We start from the raw sequence: 22,378 nt of genomic DNA on the forward strand, positions 1-22,378 counted from the left end.
GCAAAACCAGGCCAGTTACATGCGTGCTCATGCCCAACAAAATGTCACATTATGCAACATGCCATCCAATCCTATAAGTCTTTATTTGGAAGTAGACTCATTTCTATGGGGCTTATTCATACATATAGAAGGCATAGGATTGCAGCCTAAAAGAGCGACATTGCTAGCCTGGAAAAAAAAAATTAAAACACATGAAAACTAGACGCTAGGTATGTAATGTAACTGTATATTTATTTCCTTTTTAAAGAACACTCCTTAAATGTATTGCAATTCAATATACAAACTTTTTTCACAGAATTATAATCCACTAAATAGCACAGAAAAGACCCCAGAATTTTCTTGACTTGGGTGTATGCATGGATATTGGGGAGGGGCAGGGTGAAGGGAGCGGCCTCCATCATGCCTTCCAAACAAATAAGCAATGGTTCTTTCCCGTCTCCTCCTGAAACCACTGCATGCTATAAATGCCCTAAATCTCGAAGGAGAGAATTCATTTTCTCCGCTGACCTTTTCCCTTAGATAAGACATATGGGGATGGTAATTTTTATCCTGGTGAGAAAATGCCTACCGGTTGTCTTGGTTGTCCAGAAATGGCTGTAAAGCCTTCGTCTAATATTCCCTCCCCTAACCCACCCTAAAGTCCCCACATACGAGTGAGATAACTTGGCAATATGACTAGGCTCCTTGGCTATCAACTAGTATGGAGGCTCCCCAGGTCATTTCCATGGCTCTACCCGCTGCATGCAGTGCCCAGCACTGACGACCACAACTACCGGCCCCGCCGATAACAGAGATCTATACAGTCAAACATGCTTTCTCACCTGAGCTGGAAGCCTGATTCCGCTATAGTCAAAGCCAAGGGAGCCAGAGTTCCATTCTTCTTCTTCTTTTCTTTTTTAAAGACACTTTAATAAAGATATGTGGTGCCCTATCACCTGATCCTGCGTCCGTTCAAGTCAAATTCACAACTTCCACTGACTTCACTTGGAGCAGGGTGAGGCCTCTAAGTGTCCAAACAATCTACATGAAATTGCACCGCTTTTTTCTTCTTTTGTTTTTTTTAATTCGCACATATTTACATGGGGTGGAATGTTTTCCCATTTTCTTTTAAAGGAGCATATAGAGCAACATGTTCACATAAGACCAAATACTTTTAATATATTTATAACTGTTTTATAAAGCTTTGAAAAAACTCACAATAGCACATGGTTTTACTTTAATGCTTTACGGTACTATCTTTTTAAAACCACAATCAGCACTTTTAAGTTATAGTCGATCCAGCAAACAAGAGACAAAAAATTACAAGAGTTAAGAATGGACTGATACATCCTTTTATCTTATTTTTGTTTTAAACTAATGCATAAGTGCAGAATAAGATACTCTAGTTTAAATATCTTGTTTACAATATACATTTTTTTTTGTTCTAATAATGCAACAGTAAATCCCATGCTTCACATAGAAAAGCAATCCGCAACATTAAGAAAAAATGTACAATTTATGAAACAAAGTAAATAAATATTAGTATTACAGAATCAGAGCTGTACATAAAAGCTGTTCAGTTTTAATCATATAAAAATATTTTAGTGCAACCTCACATATATATTGATGCTTTTTTTGTTTTTTGCTTTACATCGTTTAGGTCAAAGTGTCCAAAAAAGGAAAGAAATTACATTTATTACAAAGCAGATACACAAATTCTAAAATATGTACAAATTACTGCTAAAAAAATGCTTATAAGAATATAAGCAAAAGTAAAGAAAAGGCACAAACATCTGTACAGGTTAAAAGTACCAGACCCAATAAGAACTTTGAAATTTCATTTTGGTCAGGCTCATGATGACTCGTAGTTTTACTCAATTCTTTTGATATAACAAAAGTATATATAATAGCAAACTACTGTAACTTAGAACCAGCATGCTATAAAGATGAATACTTCCTTCTATCACTAGGGGCGGGGAGTCGGGGGTCGGAGTAAACACATGTATTAAAGTCTTCACACATTTTCGGATCGCTGTGGGTTGCTTTTTTCGGAGGGTGGTTCTCTTCTTTCTGGTGTGCTTGATGGGGAATCTTGCTTACTAAGATAGCCTAACTGTCTGACATCCGCACTGCTTTTGCTGTAAAAGGTGGAATGAGATAACGCAGTCTGTGATGTACCAAAAAGGTCCTTTTCGCCACTGTGCAAGTCAGGGGAGGTGGCTGAGGCACAGATCTGGCCTGGCTCGGAGCCACTAAAGTGTTTAATGCTAAAATGTGCACTTTCCGAGGGTTTCTGCGGAGGCTCAGAATCCCTCTGCGACTGCTCTGTCCCATGTAGGCCTTCCTCGGCTGCGATTCGGAGAGAAGCTATGGCTTTTGTACAAGTCTGTATGTTTTCCTCCTGCTCCCTCTCGACGACGCCATCTTCCGAAGTGCTTTGTTGCAGCAGCAGCAGCTGAGAAGGTGATGCAGCGCCTTGAGTGGCGGTGTGCAGAGCGTGAGGGCAGGTGCGCTTCTCATGGTGCTTCAAAACAATGCATGATTCTTGAGCGATGGTTTCCGAAGCTGCCCTCTTCTTTTCACCAGAGCCCTCTTTGGGGAGGGACAAGATGGACGGAGGGTGTAAACCTGAAAGGGCTGCCGGTACCGAGTGGACCATTTGGATGCCGCCAATGGGCATCATTGGGATGGGGGCGCGAAGCTGCTGCTGAGAGTGTAGTGGGAGGTGGCTGAAGACATAGTCAGTAGGACCCTCAGGGAACAGGCTAGATCCATGATGCTCCAGAAGTCCCTTTTCCCCAGAAATATTGAAATAAGGTCCCTGGAACAATCCTGGTCTTGAACTCTGCAAGCAGAGAAAGATATTCACAATTAGCAGCAGCTATCGCAAGACTAGCAAATCTATTCTACAATGCTACCTCTGGTTCAGCAAAATGTGTCATTCAAGAATAAGAGGTAACGTGGGACATTGTGGCTACAAAACCTTGCCACTCTGCCATCTAGAGCAAATTGCCACGAGTATAAGATGCTCTGCAGAGCAAATACTATCATTCATGCCCTCTTTATACATTTTCAATTCACCTTCCGAAATATCACACACAAAGGCTTGGCTTATAAGCAAATGTCAATAGCTCAGACACATGTGAAAGCAATGTTGATAGATCTGCAGGAACACAGACATCTCCCCTATTCTTTGTTTTCCTCTATTTGTCAGTTCTTGTAATGTAATATTGAGAAGGAGGAGGAAAACAGCTGAGGCCAAAATAGTCGACTGGTTAATTAGAGGCAATGCGCCCCTTTCCTTTATGTGACAGTAACAATGGTGATTGGTTTTCAGTGGTTGCCTTCTTCTTCCCCCCTAAGATAACTGAAGGCAATAATATTTAGGTCTGTGGGAGTGCTCAAATGCATCAGGAAGCCCATTCAACGGTTCAAAAATTGCTAGTCTTGTGCGTCCAAATTCAATTCTCTGCATCCACAGGGAATAATCCTAATTGTGGAGAACAAAACAGACAGATGATAGAAGGGCAGCTGTACTAGCTTGTTCTAGGAAGGATCTTGAGAGTTTATCTCCCGGTTTGCCCTTCCTGGGACCCTTTCCTGAGAAGCAGCGGGTGAGGAAGTTAATCTCAATCAGCCATTGCCAACCTGCTGTCCTCCAGGTTGCAGGTTTGATCTCCGTAAAGGAAAGCTACATATTCCTGCATTACAGGGGGTTGGAGATGATCCTAAGGGCCCCTTCCAACTCTATGACTCTAGAGTTCAGATCCAATTATGTTTTGGACTACAACTCATCTTCAATGTTCTTTCCAGACAAAAGCCAGCAAGTCAAGGCACACTGAACCTTCACTTGCCTATGTACATGGATGTTTTTTCTGGTATTTGCCAATGGAAAGAATGATAAGATCTAGAGTCATTTTAACACAGTACGATAACTGAAGGGACATGGGAGAAGGATTTTTTGGGGGGGAACTATTCAGCTCCCAACAATTGCAACAGGACTACCAGAATGCTGTTGAGGGGACCCCTGTTGATCCTTCCATTAGTTGTCTGTACCACATAGTTTTCGGCACTCACTGTGGCCTGCCAGTGACTCTTCCATAAGGTTCTGTTGTACAAATCACTGCCCCTTTCATCCATTGTACCTCTGACTAGAATAAATAACACAACTCTGCTTTATGCTTTGCTTATGCCAACCACTCATAGTTACAGAAGAACACTATCAGATAAATGAAGTTCACATTTTGGATTACCATGTTCTTTTCAACTCACCGACTGTCCCAATGGAACTGACTCCGACTGCAAATACTGGCCCATGGGCAACGTTGGGTTATGGTACAACCCTCTTCGGGGTGATGCTGCTCTAACTGAGGCCATATACCTTCTCTCTCTTCGTGGAGACAGATCTCTTCGGGAGGATACATCTTTCCCAGGTGACATGGGTCTCCTTGGTGATAGATGGCGTCTTGGTGACACATCTCTCCGTGGTGATAACTCTCTCCTCAGTACAGCTTCCTTCCTCGGTGATACGTGTCTGATGGGCGAAATCTCTCTCCTTGGTGATAAATGCCTTCTAGGTGACAAATCTCCTTTGGGCATCAAATACCTCTTTGGCGAATTATCTCTGTACGGTGAAGAATCATACCCAGGTGAGGACTGTCGGCTGGAAGATGAAAAGTCTCTAGGAGAGTTGGACTCCAAAGAAATAATGTAGTCTTCATCCATGCAACAAGGTATGTCAAGTCTATCCTTGTCTGGTTCTGAATCTGTACTTTTGTTCTGGAAAAACCTCTGATATTCTGTCATCTGTGAATCATCACAAGTGTCACTTTGTGTGAGGAGCTGAGTAACCTGAATGCTTGGTAAAGTGACCAGATAACTTATCAAGGATGAATGTCCCATTGAACTGTCAGGAGAACCCCCATAGGATGCTGTAGCAGCATTCACAGATGAGGAGAACCTTGGGGGTTGGGGGCTAGTGCTTCGGGATCTTGTTTTGGGTGTCAAATCTCCAAGGGTGTCATCAAAATCATCCTCATCTTCATCATCGTCATCATTGTCCTCTCCATCATCTCCATCCGATTCCTCAGCATCAGAGAACTGGTGCTCTGTTGACGAACCAGCCATGCTGCTCTTCTTGACTTCGTGTTGTGTGTCATCCATATTTTCTGAAACAATTGTGACAAGTCAAAAGAGCATAAGTCAGAGACATACTTCCAGACTTGACCATACAGCTTTCCCACACACAAAGCAGCTGTCACAATCAAGCACTAAAATACCATTGTTTTCTATGGCTCTCTAAAACTTCTGCAGGGTAGGATGAGAACCCAAGTCACATGGTGACTGGTTGGGGTTTGACAAAATAGCACTTACAGGGTCTTGAAAGGCTACAAACCTAGGAGTAGCTCTCAGTGAACTCAATGGGACTTACTTCCAAGTAGACATGTTTAGGATTACACAGTTAGACAATCTGAGCTTGGCATCTCAAGTCTTTACCTATTGAAGATTTACTCTGTAAGCATGAGGCCTAAATTAAGATTTTCCCTCCCAACAGAATTAGGAACTAGGATTCTCAAGTGCTCAAGGATGTATCAAACTGACAGGAGTATAATCTGGATTCCTCAATTTGCAGAAAAATTCTGCCCATTATCACCTTGTACATACAGCTTGGACAGGTCTCATACAGCTTGCGAGGTACAGAATGTTTTCACACTAATTGGGAATGTGTTTGCATGTCAACCTTTAAGAATAGTCTACGTGCTACGACCAACATTTATACTCCATTCGGGATGGGGAGGGGGCAGGGAAGCCATTTTCGGAATCAATGAAACCCTACACTCTGTAAGCCTCAGACAAAAATGTCAAAATTGTTTCAACGCTTTGTGTTGACATGAGAAAATCGGGGGGGGGGGGATTCTTAACACATCCTCTCTTGTCAGCAAGTGATAAAATGTGATGCGTCATTTGCATATTGCAAAGGCCACAGCAAGTCACTGAACTCATTGTGACATACCTGCTTCTTCTGTTTCAGCATCATCCACCGATGTCATAGATACCCCCAGCTCCAGGCATTTTTTCATGTGTGCTTTAGATTTCATATGTTTTGTCAGATTTCCTGTGGAAAAATGACACTAATTAGATGGCACTGGGGATGGGGAAACTTGTTGGCATTATGCAGTCTCTCCCCCCCCAACTAGATAGAGAACAAATAAACTGGACAGACAGATGGAACATATCCACTCAATTTGAACGCCATTGTAGCAAGAGTAATTGCATATACAGTATTTGCATGTATATTCTTACGTGCTGGTATTCTTAGTCCTGGTGCTCCGGAATGTTTAGCCTATCTTCTTTTTACTGTGCTGCTCAGACAACCCTATTATTATTATTATTATTATTATTATTATTATTAATATTAATATTAATATTTCGATCGTGTTTAGCATCATCCTTACAATCCGTTGGTGATTGGCCAATGCAAATATGCTGGGAAAGGTTTGCCACTCAGTTGTTTGCATCGGATACTAATACAAGGCCCCAAAACAGGGCCTTTAAAAGACAAAGCACCAAGGGACAATCTAGGAATGATTTAAGACCAGACTGGGGTGAATTCTGATGCTGCCTTTCCACGTGCAGAATGGCTTTTAATTCTGCAAAGGTAATATAAGAGAAGGGAAGGCGATTTTTGTCCCTCTTTCCCCTGCAGATCCCGCTCAACCTCTGAAAATTAGTTTCCAGATGGTTGTGTGACTTTCCAGAATAATGCGGCAGAAGGTGATACAGTGGGCTGCAGAAGTTTCTAAGATGGTTACTTCCCTTTCAGTTGTGTTAGGGGATACCTCTGCTGAATCAAAGCCACTCTGCAAGCAGAACAGCAGCACTGATTTTCAGCCCCTATCTTCTAGCTACGGTGGCTGAAATACAAAAGAAAAGACTTGGGGAGTCTCTTATGATCACACAAGCTTTTGTGGACAAAAGTGGGCTTCATCACACACTTCACTTCTACAGACTCACAAAACCTTACACAATAATGACTCAATACGCTTGGAGGTGCCACAAGAGCCTGTCGCCGTTTCTACCGCAACAGACTAGCTCAGCCACCTCTTTGCAATTTGTCACTGAAATATAATCCATAACCATATTTGCCTGAGAATTTGAGTGCACAAAGAATTATATTAGGTTTTTTTCAGCTTCCCCTTGGTTCTTCGTTGTCATGGGTAATGCCTCAAAAATGTACAGCCAGAATTTAGGTAGCATTTAGAGTTTTAGTGCGCTATTCATTTTTGTTTATTTATTTTGCAATCTACCCAGAGTAGATGCAAGATAGAGAGCATTTATTTATTTGGAGCTGTGAGGCCTATATTGGAAAGTTAGGGCATAAGTACAATTAATTTAATAAAATGAATGATGGAAGCCAGGTCTTGGTCAGCCCCCGCTGTGGCAGTGTTAAAGAAATTATTGGCTGCTGCAGATACTGCCTCCATCAAGAAACACAGCAGCCTCCCAAACACACGTGTACTTCTGAAAGGCAATGTTCCTGACTGTAAACCATCCACCATCTTTGAATTGCAAGGTGCTTATGAGAGCTGGAGCCCAGAGACATCTACCAGGGCCACCAAAGCAGCTTCTGTCATATTACAGCTGCAAAACCGGCAAGGACCTGCATCTTTCATGAAATACGTGCACACACACTAGAACATCGCCATGGCCAAGAGGTACATCAGAAGCAGGGTTTGGCCAAGATTTAGGGAATGTAAACAATAAAAGAAAATGCCAATGAAATATCCCTTTAGCATCTGGTTCCATGGGAAATTCTGCGCCTATGAGTGCTGCTATATGTAATACCTCAGGCTGACAAATGGAAGTTTCTCTACCACCACCCCCTCTCTTGAGCTGGTAAGTACATGTGAACACAAGCTATCAGATCTCAATCCATAATTAATACCACTGTGGATGGAGTGGCCCACCTGGAGTCTGTGGATTTCTGCATTATTTATCAATGTGAAACTGACCCACCATAAACGCAGATCAGGAATTCTCTGCCCTGCAGCTAATGTTCTGCTTCTGCAATGTGCCACTGCAAATGTACAATCCCCTAATGTAATTAATACTTGCACCATAACATTTGGAGCACAAAAGTAACCTTTGCCAAGGCAGTTTTTTTTAATTTTATGCCACTACATTTCCTTTGCAGACAGATGGGCTGGGCAGAAGCCCATATTTCTTAATTAAGTTATACAGAGTGGCTCTCCGTCTCACATAAATCCTTGAATCACTTAGATAAAGAGGGGAAAGTTGCATTTCAAGAGGTCTCGTTTTCATAAATAAAACCACCTTGCTTTAAGAAAACCACCTTTGCATTTGGAAAGATGGTTGGCAGAGAGCCAAGAACAGACCACCCCACCCCCACCGCCCCAGCATAAGAACGACTAAGTACCTTTTGTTTTGAAGGCAAAATTGCACAACTTGCATATATAAGGCCGTACATCTGTATGAGTTCGGATATGTTTTTTGAGCATGCTTGGCTTCTTGCAGCGAATCCCACATTCTTCACAAATGTACTTTCCACGCCCTCGTCCTCTGACATATACATAATCCTCGTTGGATTTATACCTGTTGGAAGAAAGGCAATATCAAAATGGTGCTTTTAAGCATCCAGGTACACAGCCAGTACCTTACAGCAGCATCTTTAGTTTTAGGTCACATTCTGTGGCTACTACACATGGCTCCACTAAGAAAATCAACAAGGTTTCTAAGCACTGAGCGTTTGCAAGATTGGGAACCAAACTTAGACTTGGAAAAAAATGCTACTCTCATGAAGCCTGGCACCCAAGCCCTCTGAAGAATGCACACTCTGTAGGGCTATCCTTCGGCTTGGCCTGGAAGCTCCAGCTAGTGTAGTACATGGTGGCTGGGCTGCTGATGGGAGCACGTGGCATATGACACCTCTGCTAAAACCTTTGCACAGGCTACCTATAACCTATGAGACCAGAGTCAAGGTTTTTGTGTTGCTATAAAAAGCCCTGAAAAACATGGGTCTAGGGTCCATTAAGGACACCTGAGCCCTTGTATCTCAGTTTGATCACTGAGATCATCAGGGTGAGTTCTGTTATGAAGGCCTGAGTGGCATTCACTAGAAGTGGGGCATTTAGCGCCCCCAGGCCCATGCAGTGGAACACTCTTCCAGCATCCTTACTTTTGACTTTTAGGCATCTCTTGAAGACCTTTTTATGCTGCTGGGCTGTGCAGTTGTATAAACTGATTTAGCCCATCACTTTTATTATCACGTGCATTTTTATGGTGTTTTACAGTTGTGCCTTACCCGGGTATTTTATGAGGGGGCAGTACAGAAATACTTAAATAAATAACCAAGAGCCTTTAGTTTCAAGACATTCACCAAAAGGGAGAATCTGATCTGACTCCTAAGTCAGGTGCTAGAATCTTAACTATTATTTTTTTTAATCTTCATGATACATATGTTATTTTTATTGTTGTACTAGCTAAGACCCCATCAGTATGATACTCTGAATTTTCCTTCTCCCATAAAATGTCACAGACTAACCTCCTTACTCTTAAAAAAACAACTCTACATCTCTCCTATTTGCCTGAGCTGATTCTTTTGGATGACACCGGATGATCTGCAGAATTCAGAACAGTGTCAAGGGGTAGCCTATGAGTCCAAGGTCACCTGCTGCTTGTTCTTAACATGCTAAGCCATGTGAATCCTTCCATTTTAGTAAACCACAGTTAAGACTAACTACAGTTTCCTGGGTTTGGATGGTACAGCAAGCTGTAGCTAGTTTTTTAAAAATAGGAGAGATATATGGATGCTTCAAAACTCCTCCTCATGGTTGTTTTGGATGGAAAGGACAGAGCTGAGAACTGTTCTCATACATCTGAACTAGTTCTATATGCTTAATTTTTTTAAAAAAAATTGAAGAACAAGGGGGGGGTTAGTATTAAAATTTACTTGGGCAATAATGGAGCAAAGACTTTTGTCTACAAGTTATCCTTTGAAATTGTATAAGGAAGTGTTTAAATAAGACACAGGAGGAGCTGGTGGGAAATGTGTTGACTGCAGTTAAAATAGTAGCAGCAGGAACTGGAGAAATAATAGGAAGTTGTCTGTTGAGGAATGTCTTGGAAAATACCAAATACCAAAAAGCAAGCTGACTGCTAGTGTACATATATGACTGGGAAGGGCAAATGTTGATGCTTAATTTAAAGCAAAGCATTGTTTAATGTTTACTGGAATCGGAGTCAATCTATAGAGGAAATACATTAATGGATCTTGTCAACAGTTTAATGAATAGTACATATCAAGGGAAATGATAGGATTTATTTGTTTATTAGCATGTGACCCTGCTCTTTTACCTAAAGGGCATTCAGAATGCATTTAGTTCCATCTTCTTTGTTATATTCTGTATGGTTGCTTTAACTCACTGGTAGCATGCATTTTTGCATTGTTTTGCCATACAAATGTTTTATTGTAAGACCACTGTCTACCTAAATCTTTATTTATAAAGGCAAAAAGTAACTTACAAATGGCATATTTCAAAATTACAAAAGAATAGCTGGGATACAAACAACCTCTAGATTTTTTCCCATAAGTCCAATCTAAAGAATTTTAGATTCCTTTTCATGACAGGGCAATTTCTCCCATCCTGTCAATGCCTGATAGTAGTTTCAAAAGTCAAAGGTGGTTGATGGATCAACTATTTAAAGAAGAAGAAGAAGGAAAAAACAAGAATTCCAGTGGATTTTTTAATTTCTCGCCTTTACTCCCTTAATTGATGGTGCAATATCCCAGATTTTCAGCAGTTGTCCATCCAGGTAATGATGAGATCCAGACCTGTTTCACCTCAGTTCACTTGCCCCATCACATGGACTCAAGACCATGATATTGGACCTAGCACAAGCTGCTTGCATGAACCCTAAAAATCTGTTCTAAAAAATGACAGAACACACATGATATTTCCAAATGTATGTTCTTACCCTCCTTCAAAAATCTTAATTCGCATTGGCTCAGTTTGTTTGGATACAATATCTTTATCACCATGGCTGTCTCCTTTAATTCTTTCCTTGATAACATTCCCCGCTACTTTCTTTTCAAACTTGCTGCCATATAGGAAGAATGGCTCCTGTTTCATCTGTGAAATGGAAAAACAACAACAACACAGAGTCACTAATTGTTGTTAATGCTTGAAACTCGGAATCAATGCCACAAACGTAAACAGAGTAACTGCATTGTGTCATATTACTGTAAATGCTTTAGGACATACTTAGACCTTACATCATGCTCAGACTCAGAAAAGCCAATTAATCTGGCCCTTTGACTTTGTCAAGGAATAAACAAGATAGGCAAGAGGCAGCAGAGGAAAGTTTTTGAAGTGCCCAGGGATGCTGTAAGCACAACACCGCATCATGCCGCCATATAAACACAAAAAAGGAAAGATAAAGAAGACTTACTAGGCGATCAAAATCTGTCCACTGCTAGCACTGGGATTTCAAGGCACAGTCTGCTCAAAGCCATCTGGCCCATCGGGGTTGGTGTGGTTAAGACACACTAGTTTCTCTGCCTACAGTTCAAAAGGCAGTGATGTGGCAACAACCCATGTCCAACTGCCTTTGATCTCCCCAACCCAAAGCATTAGGTACTCATTCATAGCTGAGACATCAATCCACAACTTCATGGGAACCAACCATGTGCTCTAACTAGGAGGAATAGTATAGTCATGTCAGGGCTGGAAATATCCTGGGCCATTCCACATTTGATGCTGTTGCCTCATTATCTAATTTATTTGGGCTTTTAAAGGATTGTCACCTACAATGTTTTGGTTTGTTTTTTTAAAAAGGCTGGTGCCTCGAGCTGGACATGTTTTTCCAGCCATAGTCGATAGCTTCAAAGTTTCTAAAGCCCATGACTAGGACATGCAGATTTATCTTTCATACAGCATTAACTTTTGGCAACAATCTAGAAGCTCCTGTCTAATTTTCATTTATTCATATTTTAACCAAGAGGTATTAAAAACACTGGAGAAATTGAACACGGAAACTTGGGCCTCCAAAGTTGTTGTCTAGATTTACCAGTTTTTCAAAGCCATGAATTTTATCCGAAGGCACCATGATATACAAAGAGACAACAGGGTTTTAAAAACAACAAGAGAGGCCACATCTATTTCTTAGAGTATGAGGCACTTATATAGGATCATTGCATTCTGGTTAGAAGATGATCTATAATAAGTACATCTTCTGACACATTCTGAAATACCAGATGTACTCATTTTTTTCTGGTTTTTATGCTTTATAACAAGCCAGTTTTAATGGCTCTTTCCCTCTCTCCAAGGGAGCGGCTTTGGAACAATTTCTGAATATACTTGGAAAGTGTTGAAATCATTCAGGGGTGAGATCCATGTCCAGGATGCCACATCCGTGTTTACTCCTGCTTCCTGAGAAATCCCCTCAGAATTTGCATTCCAAAGAAAGGTATTCATTACCTTAGAGGAACTATTCCAAAAGCATTACACTGAAAAGACTTGAAAGCATCTCGGTTTGCTGTGTACTGTTAGGTCAAAATAAAAACGGGCGAATCTTTAAGAATTGGTTAGTTACCTGAGCAAACTGTTTCCATGCACTTGATGATGTCAGTTTCCCTGTTCCGGGCCTATACATTGGAGCCAGTGTATAGATTTCTGTGCTGTTTTTCTGTTTGGACCGTAGGAGTGCAAGGGTAATCTTCGTACTCAATCCTGATGGGTTTGGGTTACAAGAACTAATGCACCATGAAGCATAAACAGACGATTTCAGGGTTGTTTGCTGAACAAAACTAGGCTTTGTGTAGTTTAAGAAGCACCAGCTCACAGTTGTGGTAGTGCGCAAACTAGGGAACTGTAGGATTTGCTGGAAGTCTGCGAGATCTGTCAGGAGAATTGCCGAAGTCACCGCTTTCCCACTTGGCTGCGATGCCATTTGTACCAACATACCAAACGGCAATTTCTGTTGCTTGGGTTCATCTTCTATCTGGCTTTCTGCTGATGGCAACCTGGTGGGGCTGAGACTCATGTCAGATGATGCTTCATCTACGTCCAGTTCTTCTGGAGATTCTCGGCCTTCCGGGGTACCACTAGACTTTTGCCCTGGAGAAGCAGAGTCAAAGCTAGGGAGCTTCTCCCTGCTTACTGGGGAAAGCTCAGTGGGAGGCATGTTGGTAGCTGGCGAATCTTGAGATGACGAGGACGGCAACGGAGAGGAGGACGGCACACTTTCTTTTGGCTCAGTAGTACAGCTCTGCCTAATCAGCTGAGGCTTTTGAGGTCTGGGGAAGCTTTTCTTTATGTCCGAACTGGTGAGTTCTACAGCACTTAGCTCCTCGACAATCTGCCCATACATCTTTTCATCTTTTACTCTCTTTTGTTGCTTGGTTTCCATGAAGAGCTCCAGGCTGCTTGCCGGTGAAAGCATTCGCTTGTTTCCACCTAGGGTAGAGGCACTATCTGAGCTGGAGGTTAAGCACAATGGGATGGAAGGATCTAAGTTCAGGGACAAGGTCTGTGGTACTTTCCACAACCCTCCATGCTGGCCTAACATCTGCGCTATGTTGAATCCTATGCCGTGCATGGTTGCACTGGTGGCTAATGTCCTTTGAGAAAGAGTCTCGTCGACTTTGCAAATGACAATGGCAGGGCTGCTGCTCTGAGAAAGAATCTGGGAAATGCTTGTGTACATAACACTACCATAGGATGGCACGTGGGTCTGGATCCTGACGGGAACAACTGTGCCCGGTAATGATTGGGCAGGCCCAATATTCTGGGTTTCAAAATCCACCTGTAGCTGTTGTTCAGAAGAGGTATCGGTTGATTTAATGCTACAATCGGGCTGGTATGTTGCAAGTGCATTTTTAGAATACTGTCCTGATGTTCCTGAGTAACGCTGGTAGGTTTGCTCTTTAGCATGCACATAATCAGCAGTTTTCTTTCTGATATGCTCCTGAGCATATTCCAGGTGGTAACCAGGGGTGCTTTCAGTTGAGAAAGGTTGCTTGGAGTAAGTTTTCTGAAGCTGCTGTACAAAATGATGCGGAAAGGGGGACTGAGAGAGTTCCGAAGGCCACAGGGGCTGAGAGGGCAAGTGAACCATGCAGACTGACGGATATGGAAACTGCAACAATGTGTTCTGGAAGGGGAGAAAGGGAACCTTTTCTTGCAGTGCAAATAGATGTTGCTGTTCTGTTGAGTATTTGCTTGGAATATAAGGTGCTTGCGGGATTGAGGAATGGGAAAGTGGAGATAAACTAGTGCTGCGTGGGGGACAAGAACCAGCAGACTGCTTCCCGGAGTCATCCGACTGGACAGAAGAGGGGGAAAGAGGCCAAGCCATGTGGGAAGACCGAAGGCCGGCATGCCCGTGCTCCATTTGCTCTTGCTTTATATTTTGTTCCATGCTTGGATCAGCTTGGGAAATCTCCGGAGAACCACTGAAAGAAGCCTGGCGAACCAAAAAGCATTTTTTCCTTTCTCTTGCTGGAGATAAAGAGGTAGGAGGCGGACCTGCTGCAGAAGCATGAGTCAGATTCCCGTAGTCAAAGGATTTGCTTCGGATCTCAGGGATTTCGGCAGGGTAGGGACAGGGCATCTGTTCGGATGAGCAGCGCCTCATTTCCTTCTGTTGGTGATGCCCAGGGACAGAGAGTGAGTAACCGCCAGCCGGGACGGTTAAAAACTCAGACTGTTTGCCAAACTCATCCTGCCTTGTTGACGTTACGAACTTTATACTGTCCTCCCTCTCGAAGGACATGGACAAACTGGAACTATGGGACAAATTGCTCTCTTGGCTAGGGCTCCGAGAAAGGCTCGTGCCCGTGGACTCAAAGCTGGACTCTCCAGAGGAGTGCTCCAAGTCAGCCAACCGCAAGCGTTTCTTCTTCGGAGGTAGCTTCTCGGCCGGCAGCTGAGAAAGGGTTTCGCTCCTCTGTGGCCACTGGAACTCTTCTGCAGGCTTCTCCGGCTCTTTGGCTGGGGCTTCCCTCTCTCTCTCGGGTTTATCAGGCTCCTCCGTCACGCGGATTTCAGGTACCTGTATATTATGCTGGCGAACAAGCCTGGGCTGCATGTGATATGACTGAGAATGTTGGGACGAAGAAGGCTGCTTGCAAACAATGCTGTCAGCGTTTTCCGTTTGCGGGACCCTATCCGGGCTCATTGGGGAATCTGCAATCTCACTTTCACAAGTCTCAGACGACGAATACATCTTATCTTGCTGGCAAACAGCAAGCTCTGTAGATTCAGACCTTTCAAACGAGTTGGGCCGGCTTAATGAATTTGTGTGTTGAATGACGGAGATTACGTTGCCTTTTCTGCTCAGGGACTCCGAAGCCTTTTCTTGATCGCTTGCCAAGGAGCATTCTTCTAAGCTTGTGGCTGGGCTTCCAGACGTCAGGTGGGGTCTGCAAATTTCAAAGCGGTCCGGGTGAGAGTGCACAGAACTGTCATGGCTTTGGACGGCATATCTGGTCCTTGGCCCTTCCTGGATTTGCAATTTAGGATCAAAATCGCCACTCATGGGGCTGCCAGAAGCACCGCTGCACAGGGATGGGGTGTCCTCCTCATCTCCAACACTCTTTTGTATTCTGCGCTTTCTAGTTTCAAAGGTAATGCTATATGTAGAAGACACTGCCTGCAACTGTGCAGATGATTCAGGATAAAATTCTCCCCCTTGCTTTGACCCGCTCAGAGATGGTGTGTCTCTATAGCTTTGCTTCAAAGGCCCATAATCTTCCCATTTCCTGTAGTGCTTCCCAGAGGCGTCCCCCTCGTAAAAGGGCCTCTCCCCTGTTAGCAACTTCTTCATGCCCGACCCTTTTTCTCCTACAGTTGACCTGCTGGAAGCAACCATAATGTTCTTTGCTATTCTCCCATGGTACTCTGAATCTGAGTGTCCTTCCTGCAGCGATGGCAGCTCAAAGGCCGCTTGTCGTATTAGCATGCGCTGGTGGGGTGTTCCTATTGTCCCAGGGTAAAACACATCATCGGAACCAGTCATCCTCTCGTCAAATGAATGGCTTCCTCTTAAAGCTGAAGGGACATTCAAGTTGGTTGCAGACGACGTCGGCATGGAGTTGCTTCTAATAAGCGGGTTTGTATCTGCTGGAGGCTCTAGGAGAGACGAATCACTTGGGTGGCTTCCTGGATAAAGGCTTGATTCACTTTTGATGGATGATGTGACATTCTGAGACTGTTTGGATTCCATACTGCTGTCGTTAAAGACTTGGCTACTTTTTATAGTGCTCATTTTGCTAGGATCAATTAGTGCTTCTTTATTTGGAGACATTTGCTCTTCAAGCATCTTCATTTCTAATCTAGGGTTTGTGAGAGGTAGGGGCTCTGCCTTGCCTTTTCTACCCATCGAGCTACGATCCTGATTGGCTGTCGCTAAAGGTTGTGCCATCCTTTGATTAATCCTATAGAATTTTCCAAAGATTATTTCTTCGTAAGACTTTGCATTTGTATTTGGTGGGCTTATTTGCTGCTCGGCACTCTCTGAGCGCGAAAAATAACCAGAGTCAGTACTTCCTTTGCTGTGGGGGCTCAAGAGATTTAATGACTGCTCAGAATCCTGCCCTTTTTTCTCAGATAGTCTTAGTGCAAGTCGCTGCTTAACTGTGTGAGAGTCATCAGACTTACTAATTAATGTGTTCTGCAGATTGTCAGATCCAATGTGTGGGGAGCTTTCACATGGTAACTGCACGCCACTTTTGGGAATAATCAAAATGGGGACTTTCATTGGGCCTCCCAGGGATTCTTCTAGGGATGAGTGAAAGCCACTTCTGCTACCGATGTCCAATGGAATCTGCGGAACGGGGCTCAGTTTGTCAGAACCTTCGACAAATAACGAAGTCTCTTCATCAGTATCTGTACTCTGCTCGCCATCTGAATGTATCTCTGCCTCCACGTCGATAAAACTGGCGTCTAGGTCCAATTTAGATACAGCCGACTCTGTGAAAGGTACTAATCCCGCTTTGATCGCATGGGCATGCGATTTCCTGTGCTTGTATAAATTGCTCTTTGTCTTAAAGGAGAAGCCGCAAGGGACACAAGGGTATGGACGTTCCCCAGTGTGAGACCGAATATGTTTCTTAAGTACACTAGGTTTGGCACAAGCCCGGCTACAGTACGGGCAAATGTATTTGCCAGGCTTTTTGGGTTTGTGTTCTTTCTTATGACCATCTTCCGACTGTTGCTCTATACACTTCGGAGAATACTGGCTATAAGCAGGGTTCAGACTCGAAATCTTCTTCCTGGAGAAGCTTCCGCTATGGCCATGCACGTGAAATGGAAACAAGTCCTCGGAGGCAACCGGCTGCAGGTGGCCAGGAAACTGCCATTTGTGGCCTTCTAGGCTCTGATGCGGCTTCAGGTTGTGCAGGAATCCTTGTGGCAATGAATGCTGGGGGAAAGAAAGCGAATGTTGACATGAGTAAGGACTCGGAAGGTGCTGCGGGTATTGCTTGTCTGTGGCTTGCAGGGCAACGTCGCTAGATGACACTCCTTTCCCAGAACTGAAAAGCTGTGCAGATGCCGGTTCCCCCATGTGTTCGGGGTCCCTTTGTGTCTGTCCTTCCAGGCTGCCAAGTGCGCTCATCTTAACATTAGCCGAATGTTCCTGCCTCCATCTACTTGGTACTTTAGCTGTTTCTCCAGACCTTGAGGTAGCATTTTGCCCTACAGCTGTATCTCCGGAGTCCATTTTGTCGCGCAAGGTCTTAAGTGCTAGTTCACTCGAAAGCTGTTCAGGCACATGAAGTTTCTCCAGTGCTGTGCTTTTTTAAAGTTAAGTTGCTCCCATTTCTCCAGAGCTGTTCCAAGTTCACAGACTTCTCTTTCTCTGTGGAACGGTCCACGCAGTAGTCTTATAGGCATTAGATCTTTCGTAGCTCTATGCTAAAAAAAGGTTAATTGTCACACAGTTCTGTTCATTGCAGGAAGTGTCTCTGAACAGTTTTATTATACATCCATCAAGACTTGCTGTGGCATTTGAACATTATCCATGGTTTTTAAGTGTTCAGAAGAAGAATGATCCAGGGGGATATATTTGCTCGTCAACTAAAGCAGTGTTCTAGACGTTCCTCCCAAAAAGATGCAGTGGTCTGTAAGAGAGAAAGTTAAAAGAGAGAGATCAATGCAACAAAATACTTAAGAAACATTCAATTGAGTGAATAAGGCTGGAACTAGATGTTCTCTGAGTCACTTGGTTGTTTCTGAAAGCAGCTGTCTCCCATCTCTTCCTCCTTTTTTCCTCATGATATTCAACAAACCAATGTGGTGTGCAGTGGTTAGAGTGCTGGACTAGGATCTGGGGGATCAGGGTTCAACTCCCCACTCAGCCATGAAGTCTCTTGGGTGTCCTTGGGCCAGTCACCAACTCTCAGCCTAACCTACCTCACAGGGATATTGTGAGGATAATATGGAGGGGGGGGGGACCATGAAAACAACCTTGAACTCTTTGGAAAAAAGGTGGGATATAAATATAATAAGGATTTTCTTTAAAATGAAAATAAAATGGAAAGTCTGTGATGTGGCGTTACTGAGCTCTGATTTTCCCAAACCTTGCTTCCACTTGATAACAGCTGCTTGGAGGTGCCAAAAAGCTCACAACATCATGCTGCTAGATATTACAGAGGAAGGAGAGACCAAGGACCACTGTTTACAGCAATAACAATGCAGCTTCCACAATGTCTAGTTCTGGCCTGATACCACCAAATATATCTATTAAGAAACAGTGCTTCCACTCAACCTATCTGTGCAGACAATATATGGAGAAAATCCTAAAAACAAACAAGCAGTGGCTCAAATGGAAGTTTGTGAAGTTGCACACAAAAAAATGTTTGTTTGGGTTTTTGTTTTAAAAATGAAATGACATGGATTTGAATAATTTATTATTATTATTATTATTATTATTATTATTATTATTATTATTATTATTTATACTCTCTGGGCAGCTTCCAACAAAAGATTAAAAATACATTAAAACATCAGTCATTAAAAACTTCCCTAAACAGGGCTGTCTTCAGATGTCTTCCAAATGTCAGATAGTTGTTTATTTCTTTGACATCTGATGGGAGGGTGTTCCACATGGAGGGCGCCACTACCGAGAAGGCCCTCTGCCTGGTTCCCTGTAACTTGGCTTCTCTCAGTGAGGGAACTGCCAGAAAGCCCTTGGCGCTGGACCTCAGTGTCTGGGTTGAACGTTGGGGGTGGAGACGCTCCTTCAGGTATACTGGGCCGAGGCCGTTTAGGGCTTTAAAGGTCAGCACCAACACTTTGAATTGTGCTCAAGAGCAGTATTATGTGGTCTTGGCGGCTGCTCCCAGTCACCAGTCTAGCTGCCACATTCTGGATTAGTTGTAGTTTCTGGGTCACCTTCAAAGGTAGCCCCAGGTAGAGTGTGTTTCAGTAGTCCAAGCAGGAGATAACCAGAGCATGCACCACTCTGGCGAGACAGTCCGAGGGCAGGTAGGGTCTCACCCTGCATGCCAGATGGAGCTGGTAGACAGCTGCCCTGGACACAGAATTGGAAACCACACCAGTAAGCATATATTATCTGTGGAACAATAGCAGTAATTGTAATGGGCAGCAGGACTACCTCATGTCAGAAGCAACTAAAAGATACTCTGAATAGACCTGCTGAAAGTAGTCAGCTTAAGTCCATTGATTCTAGAGGGTCTACCTACCTGGCTCACAAAGTAGGAAGGAGAAGCTTTGTGTCCTGCCAGACATTGGCTTTTAAGGGAAGGTGATTACAAGATATGCATATGCAAATCTTGTTCTTGTGGCTCCCTACTCATATCCACACAGATTAGGTCATGCTAGGTCCAACCTACACGTGACATACAGATCCATGCAGTGATCTTTTGATGTTTTGAAATTTTACTGAAAAGCAGCAGCAGGGGGCACCAAACTAGACCCTTTCCACTGTGGATTCTATTTCCAGTCTAAATCCCCTACAAACTGCAGTTCGCCCACAGCCACTCTGTTCCAATTCAGAGACCCTAATATATGATTTAACATGTAAAAAATTAATATACCAGGAATTCAGCCCATACATCAGCCTAGTTTGGTCCTTACAACTTATGCAGCAGCATCCAGGGCCAGCCTGTTTGTGGAAGATCTGCAGCTAGCAAGATTCTTTGCAAGTCTTTGAATGCAGAATATGCAAAACTATCAAACAAGTAAGGCAATTACTAGATCAGGCTATTGGCATCTAACCCCAAAAAGCTGCATATGTCTAAGTTTTACACAAACAGTTTCTGCCTGTTTTCCACATAAATAGAAGAGCCATGATACATCCTACCAAGGATAGGATATCTTCATTTTGTTTTGAAATATTTCCTGTTCTGGTGCCAGAGCACCAGATATCTTTAATTTGATATCTTTAATTTGAGTATTGTTGTTTTTAAAGTTACCTGCATCTTCTTGGCATCTACTGTACATGACTATCTTGAAGCTTCCTAGAGGGAAAGAAAGAAACAAAACAAAAATAATTAGGAAAATGTTAAAAATCTATATGGACCTTATACAAAGAGAGAGAGAGAGAGAGAGAGAGCGCACGTGCTATTTTAAAATTGTTCCAGAGCTTATCCAGCTTCAATGAACAGAAACTGTTTGGGGGGGGGGGTTGGGGGGGTAGGAAACGGACACATTACTTTCTGTTCTGAAGAATATGGTTTTTTTAAAAAAAGTCCTAGCCAATATAGCTTTTTATGTTACACCTTTGAGTATACGGTCAACAAACTCCAATATCTCTGCCACTGGCCTCCCCAGCAGTGCTAAATAAGGAAATGAAGCTGCTGTATAGTGAGTCCAGGATGGGGGATGAGAGACAAAAATGACAGAATAAACAAGGGATGGAGGAGGGGAAAGACCTCTGCAGGAGATCAGTTCTTACCTGTGTCGGTAAGCGGTGGGGAGAGAGAATTGGGGAAGGCTAAAGAGATTGAGAGATGGAAGGGGAGAAAGAGGAAGAGGGAGGGAGAGAGGGAACAGGTAGAAAGGAGAGCGCGATGCAATTCTGCAACATTGGGTCTTTGGCTCCACATACTTTTGGATCTAGATCAGCCCCCCCGAATTGGTTGAAACTCTGTTTTCCCAGTAGTCAAAATGTCCTCAATGGGAAAAAGGCCCCACACCCCTGTCATAAAAGGAATGTCTGTTCAAAAGGATGGGAGAAATCAATAAATTATTTTTGCACCATACTTATTATGTTTCTGAATACATGGCTTCATATAAAGAACAGATGTTGGCTTACAAATAATTTTCAAATTGCAATGTACAAAATACTGGCTTCATTAATAAGCTAATTAATTATCTCACTAGCCAAGCACCAAATAAATAAAAAGGCACAGTTGCTTGGGGGAGGGAACTGACTCTGAAGAAAGCCAGATGGTTACGAGCAAAATAACGATGCTATTACATAAATAAAGGAAATAACATCTTTCCTTCTTACAAAATATCTCTGTCAGCCACAGTGATGAAAATGTCAAAAGCAGCAAGAATCCTGCCAATTCTATAGCTGCCCTGGTAAACAAACTGACCGCAGTCTAACAAGAGGGACCCACATGAGGCAGGTCAAATACAAAAGGCAGGGTAGAGAATCGCCCCACGTGCAACAGTGTGCCTCGCTCAGGCAGTTCTCATTTCAAAGATCTGCAAATGCAGCAGCAGGATGGGTACCCGTCTTCCCTCTTCAGACGTCCCACTTTCTCCATCCCTCTAACCATTTATTCAGTACAGGGGGAGGAGAAACTTCTGAGATTCTTTCTGCACACTTTGCAGCAATGAAACCAGGTTACCCATCTGAAGCTGTGTACACACTCCCATTTACTCTGCAGCCACTGGTATGGGAAGTGGAGCATGCAAGATGTTAGTCACAATCCACATTCACCCTGTATCTGTCCTGCATTTGGGTGAGTTCCCCACCACCACCACCACCACCACCACCAAAACCAGCTTCAATCCCCACCTGGTTAAGAGAGCAACCTAGGTGTGTTTAAAATAGTAGTAGTAGTAGTAATCATCATCATCATCATCATCATCATCATCATCATCATCATACCCCGCCCATCTGTCTGGGTTTCCCCCTGCCACTCTGGGCGGCTTACAGCATATATAAAAACATAGTAAAACACCAAGCATTAAAAACTTCCCGATACAGGGCTGCCTTCAGATGTCTTCTAAAAGTTGTGTAGTTTTTTTATGTCCTTGACATCTGAAGGAAGGGCGTTCCACAGGGGGGGCACCACTACACAGCCTAAGTTCCAAGAAGGCCTCAGTCAAGCTGATTCATCCACAGCCATCATTGGTACCACTAATAAGCTTCATTTCACCCATTTTTATCATGGCTGGTT

The 22,378-nt window shown here is 43.2% G+C and overlaps 1 protein-coding gene across 3 annotated transcripts in view; it reads right to left on the reverse strand.

The window, feature by feature from the left end:
- Positions 1 to 212: 212 nt before the first annotated feature.
- The window catches only part of HIVEP2 (HIVEP zinc finger 2), a 136,242-nt gene continuing 114,076 nt past the window's right edge, over positions 213 to 22,378 (reverse strand). For all 3 annotated transcript variants that reach the window (XM_081855225.1, XM_081855226.1, XM_081855224.1), the window contains 7 exons: positions 20,438 to 20,482; positions 12,592 to 18,121; positions 10,975 to 11,129; positions 8,417 to 8,592; positions 5,993 to 6,094; positions 4,252 to 5,147; positions 213 to 2,824 (listed from right to left, as the gene is read on the reverse strand). In XM_081855225.1, coding sequence (XP_081711351.1) covers positions 1,994 to 2,824; positions 4,252 to 5,147; positions 5,993 to 6,094; positions 8,417 to 8,592; positions 10,975 to 11,129; positions 12,592 to 17,721 — 7,290 coding nt within the window. In that variant the 5' untranslated portion in view covers positions 17,722 to 18,121; positions 20,438 to 20,482 and the 3' untranslated portion in view covers positions 213 to 1,993. The remainder of the gene's footprint in view (positions 2,825 to 4,251; positions 5,148 to 5,992; positions 6,095 to 8,416; positions 8,593 to 10,974; positions 11,130 to 12,591; positions 18,122 to 20,437; positions 20,483 to 22,378) is intronic.

Source organism: Podarcis erhardii (genome assembly GCF_964252035.2).
Source record: "Podarcis erhardii genome assembly, chromosome: 3".
NCBI classification, from domain to species: Eukaryota; Metazoa; Chordata; class Lepidosauria; order Squamata; family Lacertidae; genus Podarcis; species Podarcis erhardii.